The sequence below is a fragment of the Populus alba genome, chromosome 3 (assembly GCF_005239225.2).
Source record: "Populus alba chromosome 3, ASM523922v2, whole genome shotgun sequence".
In the NCBI taxonomy this organism is placed as follows: Eukaryota; Viridiplantae; Streptophyta; class Magnoliopsida; order Malpighiales; family Salicaceae; genus Populus; species Populus alba.
In genome coordinates, this window is record NC_133286.1 from 22,141,492 (window position 1) to 22,158,789 (window position 17,298).

At 33.5% G+C, this 17,298-nt stretch overlaps 3 protein-coding genes and 1 pseudogene across 3 annotated transcripts; all 4 read left to right on the forward strand.

Annotated features, from left to right (window-relative positions):
- Positions 1–5,325: 5,325 nt before the first annotated feature.
- On the forward strand, positions 5,326–9,450 carry LOC118028641 (uncharacterized). Its single transcript, XM_035032323.2, has 4 exons — positions 5,326–5,993; positions 7,837–8,120; positions 8,418–8,645; positions 8,750–9,450. Exons 1-4 carry the CDS (start codon positions 5,543–5,545, stop codon positions 9,248–9,250), a joined length of 1,464 nt encoding a protein of 487 aa, XP_034888214.1. The 5' UTR covers positions 5,326–5,542; the 3' UTR covers positions 9,251–9,450.
- An 802-nt stretch (positions 9,451–10,252) lies between these two features.
- Positions 10,253–10,896, forward strand: LOC118028635 (histone H3.2). The gene has a single exon (XM_035032313.2). It carries the CDS (start codon positions 10,361–10,363, stop codon positions 10,769–10,771), a length of 411 nt encoding a protein of 136 aa, XP_034888204.1. The 5' UTR covers positions 10,253–10,360; the 3' UTR covers positions 10,772–10,896.
- A 147-nt stretch (positions 10,897–11,043) lies between these two features.
- LOC118028610 (UPF0481 protein At3g47200-like) lies at positions 11,044–13,874 on the forward strand (annotated as a pseudogene).
- An 836-nt stretch (positions 13,875–14,710) lies between these two features.
- Positions 14,711–16,948, forward strand: LOC118028854 (uncharacterized). Its single transcript, XM_035032582.1, has 2 exons — positions 14,711–15,997; positions 16,610–16,948. The coding sequence occupies exons 1-2, from the start codon at positions 14,711–14,713 to the stop codon at positions 16,946–16,948; spliced, it is 1,626 nt and encodes a 541-aa protein (XP_034888473.1).
- Positions 16,949–17,298: the final 350 nt, after the last annotated feature.

Below are 17,298 nucleotides of genomic sequence, written 5' to 3' on the forward strand. Positions count from 1 at the left end.
CAGAAGTCGGCATGATGTTCCACATCTCAGAATGTCTGAAGTTCCATATCTCAAGAAAGCAACCAGAACCATGTAAAAAAGGCTTGAAATTGAGGGACTTTGCAGTGTTCCACCTCATAATGCCTGACCATTCATTTCTTGCAAGAATTAACATCTCAAAACTCCATGAATCAATTTACTGGTCTTGCAATAAGAACTATAAATTTGAATTCAAAAAATATGTCAATCCATATGTTTTGACTGATTAAAGCCTTGCAAGAAAACATATTTAGATTTTGTTCCATTCCCTTATTGCTGCTGCTACTTTTTTGTAGGTTTTTGGGTGGTTGATTCATGGAGAAAATGCAGTGAAGCAAGGCTGGAAACAAGAGTGAAATTGCCTCGTCTTTCAAACTCATTTACAGCTAGATATACGACAGACAGGCTAGTTCATGTATAGAACTGAATAGCCAAGTTGCTAATATTTATACACACACACACACACACATACTAATTAATACTAATACTAGAAATTAGTGTTAATTATGATAAGGGATTATACCATGTCAACAGCGGTCTGCTTCAAAAATAGTTTGTGAAGCCATTTTTAAATACCAACGTCAGTATCATCCCCTAATTTACTAAAACTATAGATGTGCTGTAAGCAACATGGGGATTTCCATAACTAAACTCCAAGATTAAGATAGACATCAAGAAAAAGTTTCTCTGTTTCTGTAATTAATTATTTCATGCTAATAATTAATTTCCTTTTCTTTTGATTGATAGTTAATGTGATTTATTTTATTTTTCTCTAGCAAAATATTTGAATTATGAAGTGGAAAAAACAAAGCAACAAGGCACCCACCCTAATTTTGGCAATTCAGTGATGTTCTTTTTTTTTATTATTATTATATATATATATATATAATAGATGGAAACTATAGACAATGATGGATTATTTTTATTTTTTGAAATAAAATGGATATCTGAGCTAGCTTGTATGTATCTCAATTAATTTCATAGATTTTAAAATTAACAATTATTTAAATTTTTAATAATCACTCTATTAATAAACACAGAATTCGAAATTGAAATTACAAGAAAAAAATAGTTATGGATCTCCACGGTGAAGGTGGATGCATAACCTTCTGTTCTATGGATATGGACATGTCTTCCAAGAGCATGCTGAAGGTTGCACACCTCGCCATGCTTGAGGAGAGCTTGAATATCTTAATTAATAAATAAAATGACGAGAGAGAGAGGCAGAGTGTATAAATAACATTTTTTTTTCTTTGGAATCTTAAGAAACTAGTAATAAAACCTACTATCTTTTATTAATAAAGTTTTAAACCACATAATATCTGTTGTCTTATATAAAAATACGTACCAAGTTGGTTGGAAAATATAATAAGGTGGTGAAAAAAATATGAATTTATTTCCTATCATACTAGTCAGCTATAATGAATGGTTATGATAGAAAGTTCTTGAACAAAATTCATTTTCTTTTCCACCTTGGAAGTATAGTCAAAACTTTTACCAAGGGACCATTTGCCTCTTGTATGATCCCATTGATGCTCATGCTTTGTGAATTTTAAGAAATAAATTGAAATGTTTGAAGTGTGATAATATTTATTTAAAATAAAACATTTAGAAATATATTAAAATAATTTTTTTTAAAATTTTATTTTTAATATTAGTATGTTAAAACAACTTGAAAATATAAAAATATAATTAAAAAAATAAAAAAAATCATAAAACATGGTTGCATTTTAATTCTAATCAGCCCCTAAATAGTCAATTATACAGGACTTTATAACTTTAATTATCATACATTTAGATGTTTTTGCTTGTAAAGTGAGGAGAAAATGCATCATCTTGACAAGATCCAGAAAGAAAATTTGATACAAGTCATAAAACACATTTGAAATTGTAATAGAGTTTGTTTTTTAAATTATTTTTTATTTTAAAATATATTAAAATAATATATTGTTTTTATTTTTTTAATTTATTTTTTAATATTAACATATTAAAAAAATATAAAAAAATACAAAATAATTGAAAGTAAAAAAATTCAAAAGTTTTCAAAATCATTGTTGGATCGCAAAAAAAAACAATATTGCCCATATGTAAAATAATTTTTAAATATTATTTAGTTATTGTGATAAAAAAAAATATAGAAATAATTAAAATAAAAAATATCTATTCTCATATTTTTTTTTTTTTTTAAGGATAGAAATTTTTTCTAAATTTATTTTATTATTGATGAAGACATTGTTTAGTATTGTGTTTTTAGTTATTTTTTTTTAATTTAGTTTAAAGTGTTTTCAATCAAAAAAAATTATTAGATATTTTTACATCCTTTTAGATAATTTTAATAATATAATATTAAAATTATTACAATATATTTTAAAAATATGAATTTAATATCCTTACAAAAATATTTTTAAAAAAACAATTTTAACCGCATTAACCTAAGTCATCAGCTTTTTCTTGCCGACGTCACACTGCGCGTGATTGTCGCTTGCAAGCTAGCAAATTAGTTATTATATAAGGAAAGTAATTCTCTCTTATATGTGATTGGTTCGTAGCCTCAGTCTCCAAAAGAGCGCGTGTATTGAATCTTACAATTTAGCCAATTATATTCTAAGCACCTTCTATTCGATGTCCAATAAAACTTCTGTGCATAGTGACGTCTTGCTTTCGTGGAGCCCACTTACATGGGAACCTAAGAATTATTATTTATTTGCCTGCTTCTTTTTTCTCCCCTCTCATTAAAAGCATTCTTTCGAAAACCGTACTGGCCAGCTGGTCTACCTGAAATCTAAGCTAATCAGGGGCTTGGATTGGTTCGTATTAACAAAAATTATATATATAAAAAATTTGATTCGTTTGAGTTAAAAACACACATGACTTTTTTTAATTCAAAATATATTATTTTAATAAAAAAATAAAAAAGTTAATTATTAATTATTAATTTAGTCTATTAAACTTAATTATAAATTTATTAACTTTTTTCTTGATTCCTTGCCTGCATATTCAAAATCTATTCTCAGTTGTTGCCCCATGCCACTAGATTCCTTGCCTGCATATTCAAAATGTAAGCATTATTTTGAGATTACATTAGCTATATTAAAATGGGACATATGATATAATACACATATAATATCAAAATATAAATATATTAGTAGTATATTAATCACCATCCAGGGCATTGTCATTTAACTCCAACTCAGTTTCATCTATTAAAGATTAAACTAGTTTAATCTATTAAATTCAAACTCAATTTAATCTATTAATTTAATGACTTAATTAATAATAAAAAAAATATAATTAATCCAGTTAAAAATTTTAGTTAGCTCAAGAGCTTGAGTTTACTCTTTAATGATCATGAATTTATATTTTTTTAGGGTTATTGAAGGTTTACATGATTATTAATTTCAGGACTCGTGAGATTAGTCAATGTATAAACAAATTAACCCAAACATTTATGTTAATATATAAAAAAAATCCAAGTAACCCAAATAAAAAATTTTAAAACTATATTTTGTTTCTTATACATGAAATATAATTGTGTAGCTTATCTTCCATCTATTATTACCATCAACGAGGGTAAAAAAAACTACCGACTTATCATGCTTAGGGCTATCTTTTTCAATTTCTTAGGAATGTTTTATTTTTAAGTTTTAAAAATATTTTTGAAAAAAATTTAATTTTTTTTTATTATTTTCAAATTATTTTAATGTACTGTTTTTAAAAATAATTTTTAAATATTAAAAAAATATTATTGTGATATATTTTTTAAAAATAACAACAGGCCCTGTCGGAGTAATATTTTGTAGGCGGGGGCATCAATCAATTAATTTCCATCACTTCTATTCCCATAGCTGGCACGATGTAACCAGGAATATAAAAAGCCTTGACCAGTGAATAGTGATCAATGACCACCTTATCTATAATTGACTAACAGCTCATGCTCGCCTAATGTATGTACTTCCCAGGCAAGAAATTTATGGGAAAAAAGAATTGAATTTTTTTTTATATTATGAATTATTTTAATAAATTTATATTAAAAATAAAATTTAAAAATAAAAAATAATATCTTAATATATTTTTAAATAAAAATATTAAAAAAAATAAATGCTACTATATACTAAACCAACTCTTAACCAAGATGTTATTAAATAATTTGCATTTTTTTTCTCTTAAAATTACTTTTATACTTGCCACTTTCATGTGTTTAATAATAGGATGAGTGATTTTTAAAATTATTTTTTAATAAAAAATATATTAAAATAATATTATTAAGTTTTTTTTATATTTTAAACATTAATATATTAAAACTATAAAAAATCACTTTAAAAAATTTTAATTTAATATTTTTTAAAGTGGAAAAAATTTTGAAAAGCTAAAGAAGCTTTTTGAAAGTCTAATTATTGGTAACATAATTATAAAAACAATTCAGCTCGATATATCTATCTGGAACTTGATCTACTTGGCCCCTAACTTAAATTAAGTTTAAGAAAATCGATGTGAGATTAACTTAATATATTGACTTGTAACCTGCTTGATACAATTAAAATCTTGTTTTGATTTTAAAAAAATCTTAAACTTTTTCCGATACATGAAATTTCTTTAGAAGTAATTGGAATAATACATGAAATTAAATAAAACTTATTCAACACACAAAACATGGTAATCAAGTTGGCTAATCCAAATTTGCCAATCTCCATTCTCCTGGAGTAAAAATAATTTCTCCAGCAATCGCATATTCTTCGACCAATTTTTATATATACCACTACATCAATATCCCCTCGAAATATAATATCAGACAGATCATTTACTTCTACTGATTCACCATTTTTTCCCCATATCCTCCATTGAATTCGAACACAAGAGACAAAAGACTTCCCTCTTGAATCAAGCTTCAGAGATGGTGACTTGAAATGGCAACGATCAAGATTCGAGACTCCTGTTACGTTGTAGCGATGATGCACTACACATCAATATTTCTAGTGCGCACCGTTTTAAGCAAATAACCATAAACTCTTTGAAATTTAGTTTCTTGCTTAACCAAACCAGTGTTATTAAATGTTGTTGTTCTACTTAAAAAAATAAAAATAAAAATGATAATATTTTAAATTAATTCATATAATCTGTATCCTGGGTTGTGAATGGAGCCGTGTTTTATAACAATAAATCAAACAAAAAAAAGAAGGGAATATTTTGACTTGGCCATCCTCCCTATTACACACACAAATTCACAAAACAGCCCTCGAAAAAAATCTAATATTATACAATACCATCACTATATAATCAACTCATAAACCCCACCGCCCCCTCTCCACATCATTTCTAACAACAATATTAAATCCCCCCACGTCTCTCTCTCTCCCCCTCCCCCTTTCTCTTCTAGATTCTGGAGCTAGAATCCGGAATCTATACATGATTCGTGTCCTTGTTTAGTTACAAGATTAACTCTTCTTAATCAACCAAGCAACGATCACCCTATAATCACCAAACCAGTAAGCTTCCCTCTCAAGAAAATCGTAAGCTGACCCGAAAAATGACCATGGACCGAAACTCGCCACCAGAAACACCAGGCAGGGACTCAAAATCAATTCTTGTTCTCTCAATAGAATGTCTAAAAGGGACTTCAAAAGCTGACGAATGGAAGGTAGACATGCTTCAAACAGGAGATATAGTAGAAGAAATTCTTATCGGATCCGGGTCGTCGTCGTCATCTTCATCCGGGTCTGGCGGGTTGACAAGATATAGCGCTCCATTCAAGAATGGAAAAAGTGGGGTTCAAAAGATACTTCATAACTCGTTCAAAAACAAAGAGACTTCGATTGTCGTTCGAGTTAGACGTGGTGGAGATGAGTTTGCTGAGTTGCATGCCTGTGTTGTGCCCGAGTCGGGTTACAAGAACAAGTATGTTTTGAGGTCTATTGCGGATCCGAATTATTCTGTCGGGTTCACAGATCGGTCTGAAGCCGAGTGCTTTGAATTACAAGGTGATTTCTTTAGTTTGTATCTTTGAAAAGTTTGATGTTTTCGAGTTTGTGTTCTGTGTTTTGTGTTGACTTTGACTTTTTTACGAGTACCATGTCTTTTTTAAGACAAGCATGCGGGGCGAGGGTTAATTTCCTGATTTTTATGTTCATTCGAAGCTTCCAGGGTTAATTAAGTTTCATTAACTCTTGCCTAAACTCATCCGAAAATACTCTTTATTGTCGAAAAAGCTAGAATACTAGAAGTATTATAATCAAGCTTAAGAGGGTGTTAGGAAGAGAATTTAGAAATATCAAGTAGCCTTAAACTTTTTGTACTCTATAGAATGTGTGAAATGTACCAAGTGGGGCAGAATTTGGTGGGCATTGACTAATGGGTCACATAATTTTCTCCTAATAGTTTTTTCTTTTGAGACAATCATTACTTTTAATTGTTTTCTAGATGTTCACAAAAAGACAGTGGATTTCATGTACAGAGTTATCTTCTTGACCCACTTGGCTTCATGAATTTTCCCCTTTTCTGTCTTGTCATTCTCAAGAATGTGCTTCTCATATCAATGCAGCAATCCTTTCATCCACTGTTGTCTCTAATTTGGGATGGTGAACATGACATGGTGACATTTGTTTTTGTGCAAATTGACTTAAATGGTGTTGGCCCGGCTTTGCTTTTTTTTTTTTTAGTTGCATTTGTTAGGTCACCTGTTTTTATCACATCATATTTGATTGATCATATTTCAACCTTTCAAAATAGAGGCTTGGTGTTTACACATGGGCTAGTGGCTATGGTTTTGGACTTTGTAGAGTTCAGATTCTACAAAAAACACTGACTGCCAAGAAGAATTCCTCCACTACAACTGATTGCATCCATACCATTGTTTGATGAATATTAGATTCAGTCTATAGGCATTTCACATTTTAAAGTTATTTAGCTTGTTAGTTTGAATCAGTTTGTATCTGATCTTATTTACAATTTTCCTTTTCTGGGGACTAGGATTTTGATGCTTCAATAACAGAGAACAGTGTTCTGCACTTGTAACATGGACTAGGGCTGTAATTGGCTTGCATTAGTTTGACTGTCATGGATCATGCTTGAATGTGAGGTGTGGCAAATGGGAAATTTAGTTTTAAGTTTTAAAATCACAATATTGGATGAAGAATGCCATCTTCTGTGTATCTCGTGTTGGTTTTTGCTCTATTTGATGTGCAATGCCCTCTTTGAGCCCCAAGTTCTGATTGAAAGTAACTGTGATATGTCACCATTTTCCAACCTTTAGCTGGAGCTAAAAGATCCCTTAATAATGCTTAAAACAACTGGCGTTTTCACTGTCTGACCTTGGCTCTCTGTGTCCTATGACTTTCTTATATATTTCCATGTCTTCACTAACCGAACATAACTGCATTCCTTCAATCCTGTCTCACAATGTAGTATGTGCAAATCCCAATCAATGGTTTGAATAATTTAACGTTGTCAAAATCTTAATGTGCATGTCACCTGTCACAGCCACTTGAAGTTCTAGTCTCTTACATGACTTTAGCTTGGGATCATTCTTGAGCCATTATCGTAGAAACTTGTTATTGGTTGCAGTTTCCTGCAGCTTTTAATGAGCAATTAATTCAGCTTCAAAAGTGTCAAGAAAATGCGATGGAATGCTTAAAACATCGGTGTACATTTCGAATCCATTTTACAGTAGATAGCTGATAGATCCAGGCAAATGAATCTCTGGTCAACAACAATATTAAATCTTTTGCACGTTTTGGTTTGGTGAACTAGAACTTAATTTGCAACTTGTCTTTTATGTTCTGCTACTGTTTCTATCTATGTGAAATGATTAGTTGCATTTTGCAGCTTCAAGAAGCTCCAGAATTGTTAGTGCATTACAGAGGGCTAAGCTTCAAGATGGATATGTGGGATATCCGTGGGAAAAGAGGATGCAGGAGTTGCTAGATGTTCCCAATTCAAGCAGCTTTCTTTCTTTACTCCTCCTTCCAAAAGCTTCAGATCCAGTTGCTTCTCGGTACAATGACTTGGAGGACACTCTTGCCAGGGCAAATGCGTGGCTGCACGCATCTCAGGCCGCTGGGGTTCCAATTGTTTTCATGAACATTCAAACTGAATCCCTGCTTACCAAGGTAACCACTCTAGCCTCAAGAAAGTTGGATTAGTTTACGTACTTGTAGTTTTTCAGATGCATATGCTAACTAATTTTCAGTTCAAATTCCATGGAAAACCTATTTCTACTTCAGCAGTGTTATCATAGAGATCCTTTGATTCATCATTAAAACTTGGTCCTTAAACTGTCGGCAATAATACTTACTGACTGTATCTTCTATGTTACAAGAAAGAAAACACGGCTACTTTCTACGATTCTGGCTATCTACTCTTGGCTCAAAATAATGAAATGTTTGCTTCTCATATATTTTGGACAGATATCTGGAGAGACAGCTTCTTCAACTGTGAATGCTGGTTCATTGTCTGATTTGTCCAATCTTGCTCATGTAAGCTTGTATGGTTTTGAGGATTATCATGGGGTTGATATCGGTGTAGTTAGAGCAGTCCGTCTCTGGTATGCACCTTTATGTGGAGAATTTGCAATTGAGGTCAAAATACAAGAAGATGATACAAAGCTCGGATTTGCCATTAGCCGCACAGAAGAGGTATTCCACCTAACTCTCCAGGCCACCAGTCACAATTGCTGTCTTTTTCGACGAGTAATATGTAGTTTTGAACAGTTTGCTTAGCTTTCGCTCTGTATCGACAGGGCTTTATCTTCATTTCCTCCGTTATGGATGGTGATGAAAGTGCACCCTCGACAAGGTCAGGGCTCAGCAATCTATACAAAGAAGCAAAAAGTGCATCAAGATTACTAGTTGTTTCAAGAGTGTCAAACGAGAAAGTCCTTCCCTGGATGGTTTCGTCAACAGGAGCAGTCCGGTGTTTTGACACTGTCTCGCTAAGCCAGAAACTTTCCTTGCACCGCCATGCCAAGGTGCCTATTCTCATTCATGTTTTCTTGTGGGACAGAACATTGCCATTACCAAGTGCAGGCAGTGCTAGGTTTAAGTCCGTCTCCCCTCCTCTTCTTGCATTCCCACCTGAAATTCAGTTGGCACACCAACTCAGTCAGAATCAAATACTGCCTCTGCCAGCTGATGTTCCGAATGATGCAGTGAACGAGGCTGAATTTAGGCTTGATCGAGACACCGCCGGAGAAGCGTCATTTCGGTTCCACGATTTTTCACCTCCAAACAATTGGGTATAATATTATTTTTCGTTGTGCTTCTTCCTTGACATTTCCTCGGTGATTTCTGTGTATAAAGAAAATATACAAGTCAAGAATTTCCTTTGATTTCATTTACATATATATATAGGCTTTGATTAGAAATTTCAGAATGAGGTAGTACAGTTGAGTGGAAGATTACTTGGACAATAAAATTTAAGTCATGTTTCTTTTTGGTTATACATGTCACATTCATTTTGATTTTGATATTAGTACGATAGCTTTAAACCTAATTTCATGGGTTGATTAAATGAGTTTTAGTTTGAACTATAAAAATTATTTACTCAACCAAACACTCAACAATTAATGTGACCAAACTTGGATAGGTTATCATTAAGAATTTTTTTTATAAAAAAACCATTATTATTTTAACAAAAAATGATTTATTTTTTTATTAGTTTAATCAAGTTTTATTGGTTTAATTAGATCACTAAAAATATGATAAAATCAATCAAATTAATATCTTGTCTAATTAAATTAAAATTAATTAAAATTTTGATCAAGAAAAAAGCTCTAAATCTCAAAATTCTCAAATCAACACGCTAACCTATGTTTTTTTTTATCATAACGGTTTAATAATTATAGTTTATCATATAGATTAATTCATGACGACATCCAGGTAAGTTCAATAGCAAATCAACGGTCCATATTTAATCTCCCAAAATCTCCAAAAAGGAAGCAAATTAAGCATTTTTATTGGTCACTCGACAGAGCACGCAGATGGCGATCCTCACCACGCTTCTCTAAATATTCACGATCGCGGATCCCTTCAAAATCCACGGTCCACAAAGTCTCCCCAAAGAGAAAAGGTAAGGAGCTCCAAAAGATGAAAAACGAGCCCGCCTAAAATAAGCAATCCTATTGGCCGCTTAACGTGCGCTCGGATCTCCATCACAACCGTCCTTTGGCTTCCCGATCAACGGCTCAAATCCCATTCCACTGTCTCCTTCCTTCCTCCATCACCTCTCCCCTTGCCTTATAAAAATCGTCAGAACCTCCTATCTCTACCCACCGCAAACACTCAAAACTCTAACTTTCCCTCGTTTCCCTAACATAAACCCGAAACCCCATTTTCCCAACTTACCTAGTTCAATGGCTCGTACAAAGCAAACAGCAAGAAAATCCACCGGAGGAAAAGCCCCAAGGAAGCAGCTAGCCACGAAGGCAGCCAGGAAGTCAGCTCCAGCCACCGGAGGAGTGAAGAAGCCCCACCGTTTCAGGCCAGGAACGGTGGCGTTGAGAGAGATCAGGAAGTACCAGAAGAGCACTGAGCTGTTGATAAGGAAACTGCCATTTCAAAGGCTGGTGAGGGAAATTGCCCAAGATTTCAAGACAGACTTGAGGTTCCAAAGCAGTGCCGTAGCAGCCCTTCAAGAGGCAGCAGAGGCATACCTTGTTGGGTTGTTTGAGGATACAAACTTGTGTGCTATTCATGCTAAGAGGGTCACCATTATGCCTAAAGATATCCAGCTAGCCCGTAGGATTAGAGGAGAGAGGGCTTAGTGAAGTTGGATCAGCAATATCTGCTGAGATCCCTTTCTTTTAGCAGATTGAGCATTTTGGGCTTGCTTCATTGTAAATCTTTTCAGGATTTAATGGGAAACTGCGTTGGCTACTTTGAATTTTAATCTTATCAGATACAGTAGTTATAATCAATGGATTAGCTAATTTGGGGTCAAGGTTGCAACCTGTTAATATGTTGATTAATAGACATGCTCAGAGATATTGTTATGTTCAGATCCTTCACCTTTGCCCCTCTGCGAACGCAGTCAAGTGTTCTATCTCAGGAAGGGGACTCCATTGAGTTTGATCCATTTTGATTCCTGTTGGGGGGTCAGATATAAAAGGGATTTTCTTCTTATGCATACTTTCTTTAATGCTTATGATTAACTGTGATTTTCTACCTAGAATTTAAAGGTTGATTTAAAAATCTGGTCATCCAAGGTCTAGCTTTATCTTCGGTGATCTTAATTCTAATTCAAATTGAGTTTAAAATTAAATTAGTTAAAGAGTTTATCTAGTTAAAATTTTAAATCTTAATCCAAATATATAGGGGGGGGGGTGTCAGATATAAATGGGATTTCTTTAATGCTTATGATTAATTGTAATTTTTTATCTTTAATTTAAAGATTGATTTGAAAAATCTGGTCATCCAAGGTCTAGAGTTTTCATTGCATAATCATGGGCCTTGGGTTTGGGGTGATAGATAGGCTTTGGCAAAACTCATTAATGGGCTGGGCTGCCCAGGCAAGTAAGTCCAAGAAATCTCCACAACGCGGGGAAAAAGCACCCGTTGCATGGCGGAGCAACCGTTGATTTCAGAACAATATTTCTTTGGTTTCTTAACTATGCAGTCTCTCCCTCTCCGCAGAAGCTAGAGAATTTTCAAGGCCTGTAATCTTGAAGACAGTCTCTTCACCATCCTACTCAGCCGCCCCATGTTAAGCGGCAACTCACAGAGGTATCCTACTGCAACTAATTTTTCTCCTTAGATGAAACGACTGGTTTGAATTTGAAAGATTTGATGTTTTGATATGCCAATATTTCCATTACTGGGTTTTAAGTGTTTCTTATCCAGGAACCAGAATTTGATAGCCTGGAATTCAACTATGTGATTGTTTTATGCTATATTTTGTGTTCTGATTGATATATCGGGCTGAAATGCATCAGTATAATCGATCGCTTTAGATGTGTGATATTGGTCCTTGGACTTAGTTCAAAGGCTTTCAAGAACTAGGATAGTTCACTCGAATGAAAGCATAAACATGAATGATTTTTCTAGTTGGATTATGCAGTGTTAAGTACAGACTTCAGAATGCCCTGATCCTTCAGAAAGCTATTTCTAATGCTAGCTTAACTTAAGCTTGTAGTAACTGGGATCTCTTGTAATTTCAGTTCTGTTTTCTATGATTCTTCTTATCTTTTTCAGTAGGGTTGAGATATCACTTGAGTTCCTTTTTTCTTCAATGAAAGATTTAAAGAAAAATTAGAAAGTGTTGTAATTTGTGATTTGCCGATGCTAAAACTAGCAATCATTGTGATCCGTAGAATGGAGATAGTTGGGGCATCAAGCGAGAAGATGAAGACAGGCGATCACGTTTCGATTGATATTTACAAGTTAGGGAAGACTATGAGAGAGGAGTTGGAGATCTTGCATCCTTCACTTGATGACTGTTGCATTTACAGAGTCCCTAAGCGGTTGCGAGTGTTAAATGAAAAAGCCTACACAGTACACACCACAAGTTGTCTCTATCGGCCCACTTCATCATGGCAGGGAAGAATTGAAAGAAATGGAAGAGTACAAAAGAAGGTATCTGAAAGATTTTCTTGCGTGGAGTGAATTAAGCTTGGAGGATTTGATTGGAGTTACTGAGATGGAAGAGACAAGGCTTCGTAATTGTTACGCGGAAGCAATTGAACTCAGTAGTGATGTTTTTGTGAATATGATGCTGCTAGATGCCGCCTTCATCATTATGACCATGCTGAAAAACTATTTTCTAGACTTCCAGAGCAGCAACGATCGTATTTTCAGTAGACCATTGATGATTCATGATATAAGGTTTGACATGATCTTGCTTGAAAATCAGCTTCCATTCTTTTCTCTTAATGACTTGCTTAAGCTATCCAAGCCTTATAAGGGATATTCCTTGATTGAATTTACCCATGGGTTCTTGAAAGGTGCATTGGGTTCATGGGTGACAGATGACATATTAAATGTTATCAATTCCTCAGAAGTGCAACATTTTGTAGACTTTCTAAGAATCTGTCAGCAGCCAACAAAGCTTCCTCAGCCAAGGAAACTCAAAACTCTAACCATGCCGAGTGCAGCAGAGCTCCGTCAAGCTGGAGTCAAATTTAAGCTGGGGAATCTATTTGACGTAAAATTCAATAAAAGTAGAGGGAGACTCGAAATTCCACGATTACTGGTAACTGACCAGACAGATCTTATTCAGAAATCTTCAGGCATTTGAGCAATGCAATTGCAGTGACAAATACGTGACTAACTAAATTACCATGATCAATTTGCTTTTCTATAGCACCAGGGACGTGGAAATACTTGTTCGGAAAGGAATTATAGAAAACTGGCTGCGTGATAATGACGCAGCATTAAGTGTTCTCCACAATCTTGACAAAGAAAATCTTATCTTCCTCGACAATTTCTACTTTTCTGAAATTGTTGAAGATCCGAATAAATACTGTAGAATGGAAGGCAAATATCTGTATAGCACAAATGGAAGGCAAGCTTGAAACAAAACTATTTCCGTAATCCATGGGCCATATTATCTGTAATCGCTGCTGCTATTCTCCTCGTGCTGATCACTGTGATACAAACTGTGTGCTCTATCATTCAAGTTGTTTAGGTCTACTATCTCAATTGTTCTGTGTGTACTTGTGCTAGCTATAGCTTCTTAAATTTACCTGCTGTATTTCTTGATGGCAAAACATTAACAATTTTTTTAATAAATTAACAAAAAAAGAAAAGAAAAAGAGGCGTCGCTATTTCACCGCAACAAAAAAGCTCTACATGATTGGTTTATAATAGAATATTCCATTATAATTGTAATGTCTTAAAGCCATTGTAGAAAATGCTTCCACCTTTGATGTATGCTTTATGCTTTATGCTCATTGCTTTATGCTATTACGATCCTTGATTTATGCTCATTGCTTTATGCTTCCACCTTTGATGCATTTGCTTTAGAATATATATTATATTCTAACCCTCCCAGTGCTTATATAATTACTCATAACATGATATTTTTAGAAACCCGGCTACATCATAAATATTATAGAATAAAGCTAATATTATCTAAGAGGATCCTTTGCCTGCCATTGGAGAAATAAAACATTTTGGAATGTATATAACATAATGTCTACCATTCTTCTTGGTACATCTCTTTGGACACTGGAGGCAGAGCAAAAGTTCTACTAAAACTGTCAGTTGTCGAGAGCTTTTAGGTATGTAAGTTTCTATCCAACAGGCTTTTTATGATTGACATTATGTTATTTTTTGTTCTAAATAATATTGTGTGAAAAATAATTTTCTCAAGAGAAAAGAATTATCAACATTATTTGCACATTTCTTTATCATACTTTTTTTGTCATGATAAAATATCATTTTTTCTAACGACAAACTCTTAGAATTCTTTTCACAAATATATATACAACTTATTAAGCAAATTTCATATAAAACAATATAAAATAATTATTTATTTTAATAATTAATTTATATCATTTGATACAAATTATGTGGAACAGACAAGGCACATTATTAATAATTTTAATTAAAGAAATTTTAATATATCACTTATGTGGGCCCATATATATATATATTTAAGGTTGATTTGTTGCTAGAGAAGGCAATCTTTTTTTAGTTTTGTAAATGCATGTGTTTTCTCTGTTGTTTTGTTCTAATACTTGCTATCATCTCAATTCTGTCACAGGATGGGAACATCAAGCACTGCTGATGAGCCGAGTCATCAAGTTTCGCTTGATATCGAGAAATTAGCCAAATCTGTGAAGGACGAGCTGGAAATCTCAAATCCTTTCTCCGACACATGTTGTATATATAAAGTTCCTGAGCGATTACGCGAGCTGAACGACAAAGCCTACACGCCTTGTGTAGTCTCCATAGGCCCAATTCACCATGGTAATGAGAAGCTAAAAGCCATGGAAGACCAAAAAAGAATGTACCTGAAAGAATTCATTGCCCATAGCGAGGTAAGTGGTTTTATTGAATTGATCAAGGAGAAGGAAACGAGATTGCGTCATTGCTATGCGGAGACCAATGGGTTTAGTAGCGAATACTTCATAAAAATGATATTAATGGATGCTGCCTTCGTCATTATGTATTTGCTGAAGTGCAAGTACACAGACTTCAGAGGAAGCAGAGACAGCATTTTCTATCCTCCATACAAGAGTGTAGATGTAAGGGTTGATATCTGTTTGCTTGAAAATCAGCTCCCGTTCTTCATCCTCGAGGAGTTGTGTGGACTATCCCCTATATTCGGCAATTCTCCAAAAGATACACTGATTGAGCTTACTCATTCGTTCTTTACAGTTGCATTCGACTCATGGGCAGTAGGGGACATTTTGGGGAGAGTAGATTTCTCCGAAGTCAAACATTTGGTTGAGTTTCTTTCAATTTATCAGCAGCCAACTAAACAGAACCCGAATGAGGAACTTGAGGTTCTAACCGCACCCAGTGTAAAGGAGCTCCACCAAGCGGGGGTCAAGTTTGTGTCGAGTTCAAGCAAAAATCTTCTTGACATAAAATTCGATAGAAATAAAGGGAGACTAGAAATTCCACGATTAAAGTTACAAGACAGAACAGAAATCATAATCAGGAATATGCAAGCCTTTGAGCAGTGCCATCGCCTGAAATATGATTATGTTGGTGACTATATCTTCTTGATGGGTATCTTTGTCGGGGCCAGTAAGGATGTGGAAATACTTGTTGAAAATCGTATTGTAGATAACTGGCTATCATCTTCTGAGGAAGTGGTAGAACTCTCTAACAATCTCCAGAAAGGAAATAGAGTGCGGCCAGATACTTTTCTCTTTAAAGGTCTCATTAAAGATCTGAATGCATTCTGCGAAAGGCCATGGAACAAGTGGAAGGCAAATTTAGAGCAAAATTACTTCAATACCCCATGGGCAGCAATCTCTGTCTCTGGAGCTGTTATTCTTCTCATCCTGACTGTCCTCCAATCCGTCTGCTCTATACTTCAAGTAGTTTAGCTTCTGTTTTCTTCCTTGAACTTTTCTTCTAAATGAAAAAGTTGTTTCAGTAGAAATTCCAATGAAGACTGTATAATTTGTTATGATTTTCTCTTAGAAACTGAAATTGTTTTATTCCATTCTATGCTTTTTGCTGGTATGAGATTTACTGAATTTTTTTATTTAAATCAATAAAAAATAATTTATAATTTAAAAACATATAATTTAAAAATAAATATAAATAAAATTATCTGAATAAACTCACGCTCTAAAAAATGTTATGCAAGACCTAACAAATCAACAATATTATTTTAAAATAAAGTTAACTTGTATAAAACAAAAAAAAAAAATACAGATAAATTGAAATAATATCTTGAAAAATCAAACACACACAAAACCATTTTAAAATTAGCATGCGAAACTAGTGATCTATATGATGAAATCAGGATAAATTCAAAGAAAATAAATTGAAGGTGATTACAAAACCAATATATATTTTTTTAAAAAAAAAAAACTAATATAAAACGATAAGATTACACAACAAATTAAATGTTAAAAAAAAATTAAAAAAAAATTGCACAAAAATATCTTAAAAAATAAAGATGAAAAAGCAACATTAATTAGAGGGGAAACAGCAAGAAAGTTCACTGGGGGAAAGCCCCAAGGAAGCAACTAGCCACGAAGGCAGCTCCAGCCACCGGAGGAGTGAAGAAGCCCCACCGTTTCGGGCCAGGAACAGTGGCGTTGAGAGAAATCAGGAAGTACCAGAAGAGCATTGAGCTGTTGATAAGGAAACTTCCATTTCAAAGGCTGGTGAGGGAAATAGCCCAAGATTTCAAGACAGATTTGAGGTTCCAAAGCAGCGCAGTGGCTGCCCTCCAAGAGGCGGCAGAGGCGTATCTTGTCGGGTTGTTTGAGGATACCAACTTGCGTGCTACTCATAATGTGTATTTGGTATTGTAGTAGTTGTTGTGGTTGTAATTTAAAAAAAATATTTTATAAAAGTATTTTTAGTCGAGGTTAAGTTGGAAAAATAGATGTTTGGTTAAAACTGTGATTAAAATTAAGGTTGGATAAAAAATAATTTAATGTGTTTCGTTAAAAATGCTTTTGAAATTGAGGTTATAAAATAATTTTAAAAAATATATATTAATATTTATGGTTTTTAATTTAAATATTGTAGAATTAACTATTGCTATTACATCATGAAATAAATCATACTTCATATAATTTTTTTTTATTGTTTCATTAAAATATCTACTATTCCATTATGTATAAAATTTATCCGACAGGAACTACAGTTTCCATGATTT